Source organism: Ammospiza nelsoni, chromosome 8 (assembly GCF_027579445.1).
Source record: "Ammospiza nelsoni isolate bAmmNel1 chromosome 8, bAmmNel1.pri, whole genome shotgun sequence".
Taxonomy (NCBI): domain Eukaryota; kingdom Metazoa; phylum Chordata; class Aves; order Passeriformes; family Passerellidae; genus Ammospiza; species Ammospiza nelsoni.
Genome location: NC_080640.1, coordinates 8,529,803 through 8,549,548, shown reverse-complemented (window position 1 = coordinate 8,549,548; position 19,746 = coordinate 8,529,803). Strand labels below are relative to the sequence as shown.

General features: G+C 38.7%; 1 protein-coding gene across 4 annotated transcripts in view; it reads right to left on the bottom strand.

Moving 5' to 3' along the window:
• NRAP (nebulin related anchoring protein) overlaps window positions 1-19,746 on the bottom strand; it is a 48,206-nt gene that overhangs the window by 1,127 nt on the left and 27,333 nt on the right. For 3 of the 4 annotated variants that reach the window (XM_059476823.1, XM_059476820.1, XM_059476821.1), the window contains 18 exons: window positions 19,123-19,434; window positions 17,991-18,095; window positions 15,868-15,966; window positions 13,937-14,041; window positions 13,430-13,537; window positions 12,884-12,997; window positions 11,409-11,606; window positions 9,812-9,916; window positions 8,693-8,791; window positions 7,769-7,873; window positions 7,295-7,402; window positions 5,383-5,694; window positions 4,450-4,554; window positions 3,685-3,783; window positions 3,463-3,567; window positions 1,838-1,945; window positions 865-1,176; window positions 469-621 (listed from right to left, as the gene is read on the bottom strand). In XM_059476823.1, the coding sequence (XP_059332806.1) occupies window positions 469-621; window positions 865-1,176; window positions 1,838-1,945; window positions 3,463-3,567; window positions 3,685-3,783; window positions 4,450-4,554; window positions 5,383-5,694; window positions 7,295-7,402; window positions 7,769-7,873; window positions 8,693-8,791; window positions 9,812-9,916; window positions 11,409-11,606; window positions 12,884-12,997; window positions 13,430-13,537; window positions 13,937-14,041; window positions 15,868-15,966; window positions 17,991-18,095; window positions 19,123-19,434 (2,652 nt within the window). The remainder of the gene's footprint in view (window positions 1-468; window positions 622-864; window positions 1,177-1,837; window positions 1,946-3,462; window positions 3,568-3,684; window positions 3,784-4,449; window positions 4,555-5,382; window positions 5,695-7,294; window positions 7,403-7,768; window positions 7,874-8,692; window positions 8,792-9,811; window positions 9,917-11,408; window positions 11,607-12,883; window positions 12,998-13,429; window positions 13,538-13,936; window positions 14,042-15,867; window positions 15,967-17,990; window positions 18,096-19,122; window positions 19,435-19,746) is intronic. The other variant, XM_059476822.1, reaches the window with a different exon arrangement.

The window sequence follows — 19,746 nt, the reverse complement described above, 5'->3', positions numbered from 1 at the left end:
GGAGCATTGCCTCTTTGCACAAAGCCTCCCACAGCACATATTATCTGTCAGGAGCCTACACTCAGCCTGTCAATACGGCTGCCAGTGGAGATTACACGGCAACACTGAATTACATGGCAACATGTGGTTCCTGATGAAATTAGGAAAAGAGAATGGGAGTCGCATGGGGAGTCCCTTCTACCTCTGCTTCTGCTTTCCTCAGTGGTACTAGGACACTTGGAGATGTGACATCATCCACAAGTTGGGGAAAACACATCCTGACACGACACTGCTGAACTCCCTTCAATGGTTCCTTCAAATTAAGATGTGCACTAAGGCACAAAGCTTCATGAGAGAAGTGCACATATCCTGTTCAGGTAATAGGGAGAGCTGTAGACTCCAGGGAGCATTCAAAAGTGTTGGACAGGATGTGTGCAGGTAAGGAGCAGAGCTGTGGGGATTTGTGACAAGATGGTTTGCTCTACTTACAGCTCCAGGTCTGTACTGAGCAGAAGGCTGCAGCAATCCCATTTCCCGAAGGTATGCCAGCTCAGCAGCTCTTCTTGCCATTTCAACTTTGTGGGAGCCTGGGGGAGTCCAGCCAATGCCTCTGAGCCAGTTCAAGTCAGATTTGTATTTTATCTGAGAGAATGAAACATACACCAGGATGTATTATTTTGTTGAGCTCTAACCAAATCACATGCCCTGGGTATTCAAGACAGAGCATATAAAGGAGCAGCAGGGTCAATAATAAAAAATTGTTCATTTTTAGCAAGCAGACTGTGGTTCTTTCAAGGTGATCTTGTTGGCAGGTAAGGTTAGCAAAGGAGATTGCACAGACAGCCCCCAGCCCGGGCAAGGACCATGTCACTCAGCCACACTTACATCACTCTGCAGCTTGTAGGCCTGCTTTGCGTGTTTCACATTTAGCTGCTCAGGGTCACAAGTGTATTGGTGCAAGGGCTGCCTGTAGTTAACATTGCTTGCAAGCTGCTGGCTTCTCTTGGCATGGAGGAATCCTGGCTGGTTGAGGTGACTCTGGAACTGTGCCATGTTTAGGGCACAATCACTCCTGTACTGGAGGTCACTCTGGAGTTTCCCCACTCTGAGGACATGTCTGATTTTGGGATCATCATTTGCACTGAGGAGTCCAATCTGCTGGCCTCTGTCTCTCAGGAAGGCTTCTCTGTATTTGTACTGCAGGAAGTACAGAGGAAAATCTCATTTTCACATTCAAATTACCTTCAAATTCTATTATGAAATAACTTATCCTCCTCTGCCTATCAATCATGTTTCCTGTAGTGCACAAAGACTGAGGGTTTGTTTGATATCAAACCACATCTCCTAATCTAACAAGACACTTTAGAAGAATTACTTTTGTGCTCATTTTTAAAGGAGTGGAAAGACTTAGGGGGCCCAAAATGCTCATCTCTCAAAAGTAATCAGAGATCCTCCTACTGTTGCACTCTTGGGTACACACAATACAGAGCTCAACCAATGAAGCTCCTCCATCTTTAGCTTTCTTGCCAGCTGTGGTCTTCTGTGTTCAAAGATAACCCACTTTATCCTAGACCATGCTTTAACTATTCATAGCCTAGTATCTATATTATTTGATTAAATCATAATATGTCTTCTTCCCAAGAAAAGCTCTTGGCACATAAGAACAAGCCTGGTATTGGACATTATTAATGGTAGATTTCAATTGGAAATCTTTGCACTTAACCAGCACTTTGTTTCATTGGATCACCAATTTTCCATACCAGAATAATGTTCATTCATGTCAGACTTCGGCCATTTTTGCAGGATGGGGTGGCTTGGGAAGAGGGTTGGGAAGTGTTTGAAACAGAACAATTCTTACATCACTAGCAATCTCTCTTGAAGCCTTTGCTGTCTGGAATGGGATGGCGTCAATCCTAAAATCATAGCCAGATGCCCTTGTCTGTTCCCAAGATGTTTTATACAATTTCTGTGTTGAAAAGAAAAGAACAAAAAAGTCATTTCCCCCTGCAGTTTCTTAAATGCAGTTCCATAACTGCAATAATAAATGTTTTATCCTACTGGGCTTATTTGTATCAAGAGTCATCAGTACTATCTCCAAGGTTTTGATCCAGTTCTATAGCACTTCAACTTCTTTTCTATTCACCATAATGATAAAATGCATCATCTGAAAAGTGCCACCAGGGTTTCCTTTTGTACTTGAATGTGGTTGTTTTTGATGTGATTTAATTTCTATTAGAAACTGTGATGCATCAGTCACATCAATATTGCATTGATATTGCCCTTATTCTCTCTTTTGATGCATCCACTCACAGTGTCTTGGGTTTCCTGGCATCCTAATTTCAATACCAGTTATTTCGAGCTTTTCAAATGATCCTCATCTCTATCCTCAGCCACATGTGGCTTCATTAACTCATGTGGAATAACAGCCGGTTCTAATGTGACTTTGAGGCTGTGAATCACATTTACATCCTGAAGAGAAGTTGCTCTAGATTTGGTTCTTCTTCCATTAGTAGCTTTCTTAAAATAGCTTCCAGTCTGCAGTTCGTACTACACAGCCATGGTATCTTAGCTGACACTTTCAGCTGTCCCCTTCTGATTTTATTCATTTGCTTTCTGTAAGTCTTTGATTCACCCCTCCTGGGGTTTGTGACCATAGGAAAAGGAGCACAAAATCCACTCCACATTTTAAGACAATCTTCTGTTTCACTGGTGGCTGTACTGCTAGGTGGTAATAAATTTAAAAGTAAATTTAGATGCCAGAAATCCTGCAAGACAGCCAGGGCAGAAGCAATATAAGCATCACTGTACATCCTGCTAACAGGGATGACCTTTCCTTTGTGTGCAATCCTTGCACATATTATTTGACTTTTTACATTTTCCTTTATTGCTTCAAAATTTAATTTCTACTTGTTTCTTTCACCTATCTCAAAGCTCCTAACAAACTAAAGTCATTCTGACCCTACAGGTAAAGACAACAGCTATTTAGTCAGGGAACAGGACATTAGGAATAGACTGAGTTCCTCTGTATGAGATAATGTGGAAACAAATTCTTTTTAAACTAATTCCCCTCACTGATTCAGTTACATTCAGATTGATGACAACTATGCCTAAGGGATCATTTCAACACAGTGTTGCAGCTTCAGAAAGGTAGAATACATAGTCTAGGAAAGAGGATTCTCCCTCCTCCCTCACCCAAACAAAACAGAAAAGATTTTAATTTGTAACTAATCATATCTATAATGAAGGTTTGAAATCCTTAATAATAGCTTACTGCCCTAGAAAATTAAATGAATGCTCAAAAGAAAAATTAGCAGACTTTACCCAACTCCCCCAGCCCAAACCTAGCAACATGTTGGCTGTTCACTGCCTCTGGCTTATTTTAGTTCTGGTCAGGCTCAGAGAACTTGGCTTCTACATACATGAAGGTTTTTATTTCCAGATGAGTTTACCAAGCCAGCTCCCCAGAGGAGAAGGTTTACTTACATCACTGATGTAGAGTGCATTTTGGCGGGCTCGGATGAAATCCAGATGATCGGGAGGCAGGGTGTACCTGTGCCTGTCTTCAGAACCTCCAGCCTTGTACAGCCTCTGTGGGGCCAAAAGTCATTGAATGCAGGTCATACTGGAAGCAATGTCAAGAGCAATTCTTTCATCCATCATGGTACAGCAAAATTAAGGTCACTTATACATTAGAAGGAAACCTACGTCATTGCACTGGAGGTAGCTGTTTTTGGCATGAATCAAACTCGGAGAGTCAGCCACAGCAGTGAACTTCAGACTTTCTGGCTTCTGACGGTACTTTATCTGAGAGGGGCAGGAGGCAACAAAAACAAACAAAGGAAAAAAAACAGGATATGTTTTTGTTAATGATATATGACAATTCCAGGAGTGTGTTAACTGGGGTAAAACATAAAAGACACTTTCCTGAGGCTGCTGTTCTGCTTTAGTCTCAGTTGCTCTTTCAGCTAGGGACTGGGGATGCCTTTGTATCAGGCACAGGACTTTTTTGTGATTGTGTCTATGTGAGTGTGTGCACAAAAGACTTCCCACTAAAATTGACATGCAAAAAGCTTTTGAACACTACGCTTTTGACAGCTCATAATTTTTCTCCATTAATGCATGATACTGAGCAGGCAAATGCCCCTTCATTGTGGTTGTCAGTGCTGTATCTTTCTACACAACTTCCATAACCACCTGCTTAGAATTTCATAATGGAGTTTCCTGCATTTATTTATTCCTACATGTTTTGCCTATACTCTTGTGTTTCATTTGGAATGGAAAATATTCAGCAGGTGTCACACAGTGGACTTGCGTCTCCCATACTGCTTCTTGGTAACTTACACCTTGTATAAACAGGCTCCCACATCAAAAGGAAATGATAAGCTACATTCGTAAGTGTCATGTAACGAGGAGCCTTGATGGTAAACAATTCCTACAGACTTGCTATCCCATGAAAGATTTATCAGTTACCTCACTGATGAGCTCTCCAGCCTTCTTTACACTTTCTATCTGCGGAGATCTCAGAGCCATCCAACCAACTCCTTTCATGAAGTTCAGGTCTGATTTATAGCGATGCTGTTGAAAATGAAAATTGTTAACTATCAGTTTTGTATCCACAGCTATTAAGGTTTTTTAAAAAACTCCCTGGTTCATATTCACATTTGGAGGTATTTCATTTGCCATGCACATATCAGATCGTAAAGCCAAACTGTTTGCATTTGTTCGTTCCACCAGGAATTAAATAATGTATCATATGCAAGTTACAAGAGAAGGCCCCACGAGTGAATTAGTATGACTCAAAGCAGTAAGTAATAACCTGTTTGTACTGGGCGTAAAAGAATCTCTTTTGAAATAATTTTATGAGGTGAGTACAAGTCAGGAATACTAATTATTTTATCTGGTTCATGGTTCCTCGTTAACCCCATTTCTAGGAGGACACATTACTCTTTCTTTACTTACATTAAAGGCTTGCTTTTAGCTCCTAATCTATTAAAGAAAATCAGGCAGACCCAATAAAAAGTGAAAGTCAGCAAAGTGCCCACAATCCCAACAATCCTGACTTCACTTCAGAGTCATGGTGTCTCACTGTGTGACTTTAATCCAATCATCCAACCTTCATTTTTGTTCTCCCCTGTATGTACAAAGGACATGACAATCAACTAACTCATGTGTGCCATACATTACTCTACTAGGCAGTGAGGGTATCAGGCAAAACCATCATCACCATTTGTTTGGATTCCTGATTTGGGGTTCTAAAGGTGAGAGCCAAGTGGTGAGGCTCTCCCTCACATCCTATCCAGTCCCTCATCCTATCTTGTCCCTCTCTAGTCAGGATCAGGAGCAGCCTGAGCTGCTGGTACATCCTATTACTGAGGCTGGTAGTGTCCAAAAGAAAGATTTTACCTCACTCTGCAGCATGTGGGCTCTTTTGGCCCACTTCATCTTCATGTCTTCGGGAAGTGCCGTAAATTCATGGAGTCTCTTTCTGTAGTCTTGATCACTTGCTAAGGCTTGGGCTTTCCTGGCATGGACTAGATTGACCATGTCCATGGGCAGATGAAACTGGGACCACACATCTTGGGATCCCTTCTTATACTCTTGTTCACTCTGTAATTTGGCGGTGCGCAAGCAGTGCAGCAACCTGGCGTCATCCAGAACACTTCTGGCACCAATGCATTTTCCTCTCTCCATCACAAAATTGTGTTTATATTGGTACTAAAAATTTAGAAAAAGGGGAAAAGAGAAAATGTGCCAAACTTAGACCAGCTATTCAACATAAATAACTTAAGATAAATTACTAAAACATCTATGTTTTCTGTAATACCAGTCAAAGTATGTAGCAGTAGAAAGCAATTGTTTGAATATCTCATTGCTCTCAAATTTAAATACCACAGGAGCTGCAACATTAAAGTTAAGTGCATCTCATTGCATTTTCTGAATATGCCCAAAACATTGATCGTGTTTAACCTCAAATCATGTACTTTTATTATCCCTCTAAGAATTCTATTCCCATCAGAATAGGGAATGAGAATATGAGAGAAACAAACAAAAGACAGAAGAAAAAGAAATCTATACAAAAGCAAAACACCATGCACTCTGTAGCCTTCAGATTTGCAAATGCCACCCAGCTATTTTAAAGAGTAAATTCAGTTTTCCTGGAAAGAATAAGAACCAGCAACCCCTCATTCTCATCTTAGCTGGGACTATGACTCTCCCTGTGATCTTGCATTTATCCTCTCTGTGAAATAGTGATGATGATGATAATGCTTATTTATACAGCATCAACAGGGTGCTTAGAACTTTAAAGGGAAGGCCTGGGCCCTGAAGAGTTCATAATGTAGTTGAAATGGGATAATAACACTTATCTACCACACAAGAGAGTTGTGGGGATTAAATTACAGCATCTAATGTTTATAAAGTGCTTCCAAGATGAAGGGCCAAATTCAGATCTGTTGTAAGTGGATGTAATTCTATTACAGACTTGTACCCTCTAGAGCAGATCTGAAGCTGTAACCAAAAGCACTCTGCAAAATATGGTTAAGTACATATTATAAATTACAACTAGAAATGGTTGCTTCATTAAAGAAACAGGTGTGAAATATATTAATATTTTATCATGTAAGAGATAAAGTATGCAACTAAGTACCACATAAAATGAAGACTTTTTCTATCTTCTTAGAATTTATTAAATATCTTGTGAAGAAGGGATGAACTTAGGCTTTCTGAGAAATGGGTATCACCATGTCTGAGTGTTTTGCATACAACAATCTAAATTATGGGATATTTATAAGAATAAGATTACTTGTTTCTTCTATTTTAGAAGTTAAGGGGATACATATTTACAGGAATTTGCACTGATTTTTCTTCTTAACCAGACAGGGAACTCCTGATTTTTGGAGATTCAAAGAACCCTCAGCTTTTTCTGACTTCATTTCAATTTGGAAATACTAAACAGTTCCAAAAGTCAGCTCAAAACAGAATGCACAGAGTTAGTGGGCACTTTATGTTATGAGGAGCCAACTGCCTGAAAAAGGGCAGAATCCCTTTTCTTTCTGTTTGCAAATACTTTAATTCATTTGCTATTTCCCACTGGAAGATGTTTAACCTGGCTTGGTTCCCGATTAGCAGCAATTCTTCCTCATCTTTTTTTTCCTAATTCACACAAAGAATCTCATTCATAAGTAATATATTCTGTCTCACACTTGTCTCACATGATTATGGAGTTGCTTTAATTCAGTAAAATCTGCTTTAGACATTGTTTTACATGAAGTTAACAGAAATTAGGCAAGAAGGGAGGTTGAATCATTCAACTCACATCACTGGCAATTTCTCTGGAGGCCCTGGCAGTCTGGAAGGGGAGTGCTTCCATTGTCAGCTTGTAGCCTTGAGCACGTAGATTATGCCAAGATTCTCTGTATTTTGCCTAAAGTAGGAAAGGCACATGTAGACTGCTGCTTTACTTTTAAATGCACAAAGGAACAAACAAAGGAACCATCTTTCATTTGTTATTCTGTGTTACAGTCTCATTCTTTATAATCAAAGGAATTTTTTTTAAATTATCTTTGGGAAATCCTACTAACTCAGACAAAACATGTCTCGTTCTTTATGTAGATTTAATTTACTCACAACTGTATACATGCTAATGAAGATTTAATTTGATTATAATCAAATCAAGGAAAGCATAAATAGAATAGACCTCAAATTTCCTCTACTTATTCATCTTCCTTGCCACTGCACAATTCATCCTGCATCTGAAATAAGTTGTAAGAAATACAGAACAAATTCTTACATCACTGAGGTTGGCTGCATTTATTCTTGCCCGTGTAAACTCTGGCAGACCCAGTGTTGGTGTGTAGTGATGCTGACTGTCCTCTCCTGCTGCTTTATACAGGCGCTAGCAAAGAGATGAAAGAGACAACTGAAATTAATTTTCTGTCTTGTTTCAATAATACAACAGCAGTACTTAAGTTGTTAATGACTGTGACAACTGTAGTCAACCATCACTGAAAATAGCTGAGGATATCATTGAAACTGTGAAGTTTTTTTCTGGGCATAAAGATGTGGGGCTTTTGCTGGGCATAAAGGATATTTACACTAATTTTTATAAATATATGATGATGCCAAACCACTACATTCTCAGCCCGGCATTGTTATATTCCCAGCAAGGCGAAAGTAGACCTAAGAATGTCAAGGGCAACATGAATGTGTGTGAAATAAAAAGGCAAATATTTCTGGTAGACTGGGAATATTTTCTAGCTTGAATTTTTTTCTTCAAGTTATTATATATGACTTTGATAATTTTTCTATAGGTTTTGGGGGTTTTTTTCCGAATTTAGACCAGTGATTCTTCTCTAAAAAAGAAAAGGCTCTTTGAGAAGCTCTCAAAGATGGATCATACTATGCAAATGAGTTCCCTCTAGAACACCCCACAGTCCTGATTTTTGAGTCTCCATTTCATACAAAAAACTTGATAATGGAACTCTGTTGTTTGGATACTATGTGAGCTTTTTGAAAGAGATTGAATTGAAAACTGTATTAAATACTTGGGAAAAATAAAAGTGATCTAACTGTGAAAAAGCACAAACCAGTGATGCTTTCACCTTTTTTTGATGCATTTTGCTTTCAGAACAGGGTTGTCTCTTTCCCAGTTCTCCATCCCCAGCTTGCTGCATTTTGAAAAGCATATTTTCTGATTCACGTTAGGAGAGCCTACCTCATTAGCAATCATATTGCTGAATTTTGCATGAAGGAGGCCAGGAGAGTCTGTCACCGATGTGTACTTGAAGGAATGTGGCTGCTGACGATATTTACTCTGAGTTCACACACAAAGAAAAATGAGCAGAATAAGTAAACTGCCTTGTCAGATAAGGGATTTTTTCCAATTCTAGTGGAATTCCACTGCTTCTTGTGCTTAAAACTCTAGTTTGTCTATTGATCCTTAGACTAATTTACCTTTTGCTATTCTGAGTTAGGTGCATTCAAATTTCACAGGGAACATGAAAAGTAAATAAGGAAAAAGACATGAAAGAAAAGTGCTGCCGTGCTGAATATGCTGAAAACAGTAATGAGATTATTTCATCCCTTGGTGTCATTAACCCAGGGTAGTGGAATTAAAGCAAAGGCAATCCAGTCCAGAGAGAGAAGAAGCTGCACAAACCTACTGGATTTTTTGTGAAAAGGTTTCACCTGGCCTGTGGTCTGATGCCAGAATTGTGAACTAAACGACTACAAGATCACTGCAAGCAGGAACTTGTTCCTTAGAACACAATTCCTACTTTTCTTCATTTCACATCTATGTGAATATAGGCAAAAATGCAGGATTTAAAACTATGAGAAACTGTACGAAGAGAACAGGACAGATGAAATAAAAGTCCAGTTACAGAGGAAGAAAAATGACAACGCACAAAAGCAGCAGGTGAACAAGAAGACTGACTGTAAAACAGGTGCAGAGATGAGGACTCTGTAATATTCTGGGCACTGCAAAGCTCATTCTAATTTTGGAGAAATAATACAAGGTATTTATTACAGATAGGCACAGCTTTACTTTTAGTTGGAAAAGCCCATTTAAATTCCTAAATAAATAACATAAAATAAATACCTCCTGGGTCTGAAACACAGGAGAAAAGACTTGCAAAATAAGTTAGCAAAAGTTTGCAAAGCCTAAAACTCCATCAGGTTCACCCATCTGCAGTTAGGACACGAGTGGAATGATCAAACGCAAGGGGAGGGAGTCTGGCATTATCCACTGAGTCACTTTGCCAGCCCAATCTAATAGAAAGACATCTGGCAAACTCTTGTTCGTAGTGGAGAAATCAAACCCCTCTTTTGTTACCTCGCTGATGAGTTCAGAAGCTTTCTTCTTCCCTTCAATCTCCAGGGCCCCTGGGGTAATACATCCAACGCCTCGCATAAAGTTCATGTCAGAGCGATATAAATTCTAAGGAAAACCAAGCAGAAGTAATTACGAGCTTGCATTTGAGATGCCCTATATTTATTCACCCAAAAATATGCAATAACTCCATTAAAATTAGTATCTACCACAGAGAGTTTGTACACATTGCCCTAAGATCTTGTGTTTATGAATGTGTCTGTGTGAATACAGCCCTGGCAGATCTACAGCACAGATGCAGGATTCTGAGGACTACTGAGCCTCATGAACACCAAATGCTACTTGAACTTCTGTCTTCCATTTCTAACCTTGAAAAAACTTTTTTCAGGTACATGAATTTTCTTCATATATAATACATAAATCACAGGTAGATATTATTGATTTATAAATTTACATAAAATGAGACCAGTTTATAAAAACATAGGAAAATATGGGTTTTTTCTTTCTCTTTTAAGTAAGAGAAACTGCAGACAAACTAACCTTGATTTCTAACAGTTCTGAATGGTCATAATATAAGCAAGGAACACTAAGGAAAAATAGCACTGAACCACTGCATACACATCATTAAAATATTTTCCAGACCACCAAACCTATCACTGACTTCCTGTAAATATTAATATTTCAAAAGTTACCAATTGGTTCCTGATAAATACATTATAACAATATTATTTCATTTCATAATGAGATGGATGAGGAGTAGGATGGATGGAAACCTGCCTCAGAATCTCTGATAATGTGTAATCCAAATTAGGATTACACTTGTTTGGACACATCCTGTCATCTCTAAGTCTGTTTGCTGATATGTTAAGGTGATATATAGTAGCATTTTGTGGCCAGGTAGGTTTTTAAGATACAGCCCCTCCTGAGGACTGAAGGGGCAATGTGATCTATGAAAAGCCCTTTGTTCAAGGCTCTGCCTACAGATTTGTAAGGCATTATTAAGTTAATTTTACTCAAGACTATGTAGGGAGTTAAGCTCATCCTTAGAATTTCAATGGATGTGTCTTGGGCCAGAGCTTATAAGTATCCTACAAATTCAATCTTTCTTGTGAAAGTACACATGAAATTTCACCCAGATCCAAATCAAGTTGTAAACACCAGTTGGTAAAGGGTTTGCATTGTTAGAAAGACCTTAAAAAGGGTATTTTTACCAACTGTCCAATCATCCTCACTTGCAAACCCTTCTCTACCCAGTCGTCAAAGTCTACTTTATCTCTAGTTTCTACTAGACTTTATTCTTTCTACTATTCTATTCAACTATTCTTTCTTTATTCTTTCTACTACTTTATCTCTAGTTTCTCTAGTCTCTACTAGACTTTATTCTCCAGTTTCCACTAGATACTCTAGTAGTATCTCTACTACACATTGTTCCACTGCGCAGTGAGACAAACGCCTCATTCCTCCACGTAATCGAGGGGGAACAGCCATTGTTTACCCCTCAGCTCTGCCCAAACACTTGCTGCCACTTGCTCACGAGCTGGAGCAGAGCTGCTTTGCCCCAGAACCAGCAGGAAACATGGCAGTGCCACGCTGCAGTCACCTCACTCTGCAGTCTGTAGGCGTTCTGGGCGCAGCGCAGCCTCACGTCGTCGGCCAGAGCCGTGTACTGGTGGAGCAGCTGCCTGTACTCCTGCTCGCTGACCAGCGACTGCGCCCTCCTGGCGTGCACCAGGGGCATCATATCCAGAGGCAGGTGGAACTGAGACTTCGTGCCCTCAAAACCTTGCTTGTATTTCACCTATCAAGCGAGAAAGAGATCACATAGATATCACGGCAAAGTAATTAAAATTCAGGTTTTGATCAGGAGAGACGTTCCTCATATTTCTTCCATTTTGCAGTATAAATTATTCTTTTTAGAACAAGCTCCCAAACTTGTTTAACCATACTGTGAAAGATCAATAATTATAATTAGAATATGTGGCAGCCTATACTTCATCAAAAAGTAGCCATCTATATTATATTAAACTGAGATTATTTATTTGTTAAAACTTGATACATTGAATCTATAAAATTAAGCAAACTGGCAAGAGAAGTCCTAATTTACTGCATTTTTTTAAAGTACCACAAGAAGAGGCAGCTACTGCCCAAGTAAAACATGCAAGCAGGTTATTTGTTGATTTGGCCAGTTTAGTTTCATAATTCTAGACTAATATTTAGTGCTGGGTTGGTTTTTTTTTACTTCTTGTCTCTGTCCAAGAGAAGAAAGGTGCAGAAATCTTCAAAAAACTTTTTTCACATGACATTTCCCAATCAGATTATGCAAATTTGAGATGTTCAGGCTGTTCACCAGGATAATGAATATCCAGAGTTATTGGAGTCATCAAATGACTTAGAGTAACCTGACAGATGGATGAATTCTTCAAACACTTTCTACTAGCTGTTCGTCCAAGCCTGCCATCAGTACAAGACCAAGCACTTCTGAGAACCATGAACACACTCCCATATATTTCACTGCTTTCTGGATCAAGCCAGTCTTCAAAATGCACTGAAGAGTTACAATTCTTATAAGCAAACTACAAATGATGTCATTCTTAGCACATGTCAAGACCAAGTGGGAATCGTTCCCCAACCAAAAAAGTCCAGCTTGAAATTCCATAAACTCATTCATCCTTTGGTCTTCCAGAAAAACAATAAATTGAAAATCAACACTGAATTACTAATTTCATTTACTTCTGTACAAAGACCAGTGCTAATTCTCATTTAGACCTGCTTCTGAGTGATGCTTTCACAGAGTAAAATATTCTGTGACAGGCAGTGGGGGTATGAAGCAGAGGAGTGTGAAGATGGAACAGAGGCTTCTTTTACTGTCAAATTAATGTTACTCTAAATAACGTAGAAGAATGGCAAGAATATCACAATTATATTAATATATCTGGAAAGTGGGACAGAAAGCCTAAGTTTAAAATAAGTAGGCTATTCCACAGCTAGTCCACAGCTATGTGCATCTTCCTTGAGGAACTTTTCTCAGTTAGGAAACCAATTCAAGAATGCCCCCATCCTCTTCCTTGTACTTACATCACTCTGCAGAGATGTTGCACGGACTGAATGAGCAATATGAATGTCACCATCCAGGCCACATGAGCCAGCCATCTGCCCTTTCATTTTCTGAAAGGCCTCCTTATATTTGTGCTAAAAAGGAAGCAGGAAGAGAAATGTGGGTAGGAGTAAAGAGAAGTATTAGTCCAGCTGTTAATATCTGAATAAAAGGGCTTCCATAAGATAGCCAATTCTGACAATATTCAGTACAATAGTAAATCTGAATGAAGCTTTAGTGGGCTCTAGGAAGACCTCACCCAACTGCAATTCCTGTGACTGTGCAGTCTCTGCAGCAGGTAAACTGTTCAGCTTTCCTTTCACAAACCTGCCTTTGCTTATTTAACAAGAGCAAAGCATTTTGGAGGCTGCACTTCCGAAAGCAACACTAACTAGTCTGAGGAGATGTCTCCCAGATGCAGAGCTGGCTGGACATGCTGTTCCCATGAAAAGTCACTCAGCAGGGCAGATGCAGTCTGGAGTGACTGGCATGTCCTACTGGACAGCATCAGCAGCAGGTTCACGTACATCACTTATGATTTCACCCGAAGCCTTTGCTGCCTGGAAGGGGATGGCATCCAGTTTCAGCTGATAGCCACCATCTCTCATCCTTCTCCAGGACTCCTTGTAACGAGTCTAGGAAATACAGAACAGAAATTAAGAAGAGTTGCTGTTCAGAGGGTTGACATTGCAGCATTATTGAGACCCTAGAGATGTTACCAGATGAGTTTCATTCTATTCTAATGCAGAGGGCAAACACAAATGAAACCATCAAAGCACAACAGGAATTATTGCAAGACAAATGTCCATTAGCAAATACTATCTATTTGATCATTCTTAATCTTTCTAATGTAGGTGAAGTTGAATAAGAAGTTTGATTTCTCACATTACTTCAGAAGTATTTAGAACATACCATAGAATGATCATATATGGGGGAAATGAAAGAAATCTAGTATGATTTCCTATTTAGGAGAAACAGTGAAGCACTATCAACATTTCCACTTTCCTTTAAAATATTAAAAGTCAGGTTTATACCTCACTGATATTCATAGCATTTAATTTGGCCTGCAGGATTTCAGGAAGATCTGTTGTTGGTGTATACTGATGCTTTATACTCTCTCCATGCTCCTTGTACAGCCTCTGCAAACAGAGATGAATTTCAGTAGCAAGTACTCTCTACATGTTCAATCATTAGTTCAAACAAAAACATTAACAATTAAGTTTATGGAAAGCAAACACTACAGAAAAGCAGCAGAGGCTTAATAAATACAGGTATTGTATCAGTCAAAATGGATTCAAAAGCCTTTGGGATCTGATACACTTATCAGCTAGAGTGTGCTAGAGAGGAGCTCCTTGAAGTTTTGAGTGTGTAAATCAATGTATATGAAAATTTAGATATTTTAATATTAATTTGATAAAACTTCTAACATATGTGGTTGGGAAGAAGATAAATAAACAGTAGTTATTAAGGGTATGCAGCAATGAATGGCCCACTAACACTTTGAAATTCCACAGAAATACAGGGAGTTGAAGACTCCCAAACACCTCTCCAAAGGTGTTCAATTTTGGCAGATAAATTGGATGGTAATTATTTGTGCAATTACTCCAAATTTATCTCCAGAGTCAGTTGCAAAGGGTGCTCAATAGTCAATGGGAAGAGATTGCAACACCTCAGAGTGTGATTTATCCCATCACAGAAGAGGTGTCTGTGTGTGCCACTCACATCAACCCTTGGAGGAAGAGCACAGAGCTGGCCCAGGACCAAATAACTTTCAGATGTCTGCAGACAGGTAAGAGGAGTTCCATGCAATTAACTGGAGCTGGAACTTCCCCTACAATGGCTATGCAGATTTCTCCTTCTCATATTACTTTTCCTTACTAGCCTAGTTTTCTTCTTTCATTGACACCACAACTTTCAGATGGGTACAGACAGACACTTTCCTTTCCTTGGCCTTAGATCTGACCCATGTCTGCAGCACCTGACTTGCCTTTTGCAGGCTATTATTTCTCCAGGAGAGTTTGAGACCCTCTGGATTAGAATGGACTCCTCCATTTCACCTGTCTGACACTTTTTTAGCAGCTGGGCCCACTTGTATTGCAGCTCTCTAAGAGGAAAATTAATGAGAGCTCCATGTGTGAAGAAGTAGAGCACCAGACTGATTTTGACTGTGACTCAGTGAAACAAAATTACTTATATTTATCCTGCCTGAGATGTAAGCCTTTTGGATCTTATTAATTAAACCAAAGGCACAGACGCCAAAAGTATTACAATAGCATGTGTTTTACACAAAGTCTTTCATCTTCTCCTTCACTTTAAAAATATCTATTTTCAAAATAAAACATCCTCTCATGTTTGAAACTTGTCTTTTTTGAGTGACTTTTGCTTATTATTCACTTCTGTATTATCCCAGTTAAGTCTACAATATTTTTAAATCGCTCTTCTATTAAAAATAAACATGTTTAAACACCAAACAGCCTCAATTCTTCCCTTTAAGGTTTCCCCTCCTGGATTTCTCTCTCAGCAGGATGACAGCTTGAAATAATTTATTTTTCCTTCCTTGTCATGCTGCCTTATGTTTTGTTTCCAAAGAATACACAGAAACTGAAATTTGAAAGATCTGTCTGAAAAAGGGAAAGAACCCCAGACATGTTCTTCCTTAATGAATATCAGAAGGTCAAAATTCTTTAAAGGTCAAAGGTCAGTCTTACTCCTAAATTTTACTTCTAAAGATAAGTGGGACAGAAAGTGCTTTCTGTATGAAAATCCCATTCACTTCTGGGGGATCTCTTCCCAATCTAAGTTAGAAACATGCTCTTTGTGGGATGCACCACACCAGAATACAGAAGTTTCATGGTTCCAAAGGATAATCTCAGAGAAAGAAAGAGAGAGAAAGCCAGTGCTTCAATCAGGTCGTTCAAAGAGGATACCACTCTTATAATCATAATGTATATACATTATAACTTACATCCACAGCCTGGTTATAACTAATTCTAGCCTGGATCATCTCAGGAGTGTCTTTAATACTGGTAAACTTCAAAGCATATGGATGCTGACGGTACTTCTTCTGTTGAGCAGAAAAAGATCAAAGCTGTGAATTTTGTGCTGCTCTTTCATGCTATTTGAAAGAGAAAAATCATAGGTTGCTGGAGATTAGAGTGAATTTGTGAACATAATTATTATTCCTCTTTCCTCATCTTTATGTCCTAGGTACTTTCAGATTAATATTTGTTTCAATTCAACAATAACCTTTTGCCAATTAATATTAATCCTTAAATATAAGAAAAATATTTCAAAATCAGGTTCTGCTTACCTAAATACTCCAGAACTCAGGATTTTAAAATCTTTTCTACATTACTTCAAATAGAGTATGACCAATTGTATTTTTCATTTCCAGTTCCTTTAGCAAGGAATGATAGACAATTGTAGTGTTTTAATAATGGCAACTATTTAACTTATTGGTTAGGGGTTTAGGTTACCTCCTTAAACCTGCAGCCAATCTGTGCAGTGGTTGACACAGTACCTAATTGTTATGGCATATCTTCTAGATAATGACATTAATTTTACTTGCTGTTAAGAACTCATAGTAGCTTCTGAGAGCTTCTTGGTTTTGTTATATATACATAATTAAGGTGTAGGCAGTGCAGTGGAAAAAAATGACAGTTTTTCCATTTGGACACGTCACTAAAAGCTACCCTTCCTGCAGGAGTTGTCTTAAATCCATCAATCCATACCTTTATCACTTCTCCAAATACCACATAATAAATTTTCCAAATGCATGAGATAAACTCATGGCTTGTCATTTTCCTTTAAACTGAGCTGTGACCCACACAAGTTTATTTGAAGCAACATCTTGACCCTTCGAAGACTAAAAATACCAATGTAAAACACACAAACACTTTAATGCATTATAAACTTATAAGTAATGTTTTGGTTTCCAAAAGTAATATCCTAAAACTGAGCAATCTTACTGAGTTTAACAGGGAACAAAACTGGTTTATGCCTTGTCTTAATCAAATTTGGAGACAAAGCAGAGTTGACCAGAACATCTCTGCAAAAAGTTGCTAGAGAGGCAATTGTTTTTTATTATATATGGTCACTATATGTATGAAAGGACAAGGCTCAGAGCAACCTAACATTACTTAGTACTCACAAAAAGGTTGAGATGAGCAGCCTAGGGAGTCAAATTTCTACTCAGCAGTTTTCACTATTGAAACACCCAAATGGAATTCACAGTTACTATTCCAGCTGGCATTACTGTGGAAGCTTTTATAAAGCTACCTTGCTTGACACTAGCTGAGGATTTCATTTATTGTGCCTAAAAAATCATCCTTCTTCACAATGGATGATTACATGGGGGGGAAAAATAGTGTTAGCAATCAGCCAGTTGTGAAAGGATGACTATTTTTCTGAGACACCACAGACTGAATGGACACATGGTTTCTGCATTACAGTTATTGAAAAATCACAGGATTCAATCTCTTACAACAACAGATTTGGCCAGCAGGACTACCTCTGAAATAACAGAAACAGAATACTATGAACCTTTTAACCATTTACACCAGAACTTCATTTGAAGGCCTCATTGGACAGGCACAAAATATTCTGGAGTCTGACTTCTCCTGTAAGTGATATTGGTTATAGGGAGAAATAAAGGGTTGATAGATAACTGCAGACAGAGATATCTATATGAATTTCAATGAATATATATGAAAAACGAGCAAGAAAGAAACGTGTATCTGTTACAAAAGGAGGTTCTGGGTCCAATGGCTCCATCTTTTCATCATCTCTCCTGTTTTGGTTCATTAAAAAGGTAGGCTAGTGGGTAGCAATTGAGCACTGTTTGATTGCCATTATTATTCATAATATCATTTGTCACCTACTTTGTTTTTGCAAAGGCTATATGGACTCCTACTGGCATGTGTTTGGTATCTGGTTTCCCTCTAATTACCAGTCCTATCCCTGGTTTTGAGGGCTTTCATGTGGTATGCCTTTTTCTTTCCCCTTTGAGTGGAAATTATTTTAATTTTATACAGACATTTTGCACGCATTATGCAGCAAATTCTGTTACATGCTGTCATGAAATCTCACCTCACTAATGAGTTCTCCTGCCTTCTTAGCCTGTTCCACATTTAATGACCCAGTGGCTATCCATCCAGCTCCTTTCATCCAGTTCAGATCTGCTCTGTATCGGTTCTGACAAAGAAAAGAAAATGTCCTATTGTTGGTGTTCACACACTTAAAATGCTATTAAAGGATTCAGACATCTCCAGAACAACAATGAAGTCAAATTAGCGCCTGCTTTTGTTTTATTCACTATTGCACAGTTGCAAGGAAAGCAAAAAAAATACAGAATGAAATAGAAGTATAAGGACTCACCAGCAATTGTGCAATATGCCTTGCAAGGTAATTTTTAAAAGTGGTCTACACCTTACTGTTGGTTGCAATTTTTACTCTAACTACAGTTTTATTGCATATGGAACACTCTTTAAAAGATCATCTGTGACTTGCAATAAAAAGAAAATGACACAGCATTTCCCAAAGCATACCCTTTTGTTTTACTGGAGAGAAAGCATTTTGGGTTGTTGTTTTTCCATACGTCTTTAAGGAAAAAGAGTACAGCAGCAATTCTCACTTTCCTCACAAAATCTCTCCTACCAACAGTACTGCATTTCAAATGTAAGTCAGGTTTCTCAAGGATGTCACAAAGGTTTCAGCAGTCATACCTCAACAAGGCCTTACACATTTCTGTCTCAGTCTTCTTGAAAAGTTCTGACTTACAACCTCAGAATGGAAAGCTTAACTTAACTGTTTACAGTATCAGACAGCTCATCTGATGGTTACATGTGGTCTCCATATGGAATTTTATCACCAATTTTATCACCATACATTATTTAACCTCCCTGCACATTAGGAAACAAAAATAAATGTACACCATATAGGAATCCTAGTGTTTTATTGGCATTTGAAGTAGGCTTTGAAGAAGCCATGCTCATAAACAGAGTTATAACCCTCCTCAGAAACATTGCATAATTAAGTACACCTCTTGAGGAAATAAGTGGTTAATATTTACTGTTAATATTCACTGTTTAATAGCTGAAAAATTAGGTGCATAAAGGTGTCATGGCATTACAAGCATAAATGTCTGAATAAAGCCAGCGCTAAGTGGGCTGGGAATGGGCAGGATGAGAGAAGGTTGAAAGAGGGGAAGCTTTGGACTTACATCACTTTGCAATCCATAGGCCCACTTGGCCCATGCCACTTTCCTGTCAGTAGGCAGGGCTGTGTACTGGTGGAGAGAGGTCTTGTATCCTATATCTGTGGCCAGATTCTGAGCCTTTTTGGCATGAACAAGGTTAACCATATCCATGGGGATCTGGAACTGGCTCTTGGTGCCCTCAAAGGCCTTCTTGTACTCCAGATCACTCTGCAACTTTGACATCTGCAGGGAGTGAGCCATCTGCGAATCTTCCTCCACAGCCTTTACTCCAATGAGCTTACCCTTCATCTTCTCATAACCCTCCTTATATTTAACCTGTGAAGAAGAAAACAGACCAAGAGTTAATGATTTAGGCTGCCAAACTGACAGCTCTGCTGGGAGCAAAGCAATGGTCTGCCATTGGTGTGGCATGCTGGGTCCTCAGTACAAAGATCATTTGCAAACAAGAAATGGAATGCCTTAGAAATTAGTGTCTATAAAGAATAAGCCCTTTTTTGATAATAATATGTTCACAAAAACCTGTAAGAAATATTTTCTTTTTGATTCTCTCTAGGAAAAACAACATTCTTCAGGCATAGAGGTCAGAAGGTTCTTTCAGGAATTTTCTAGCCAGGCAGAGGCAGAGAT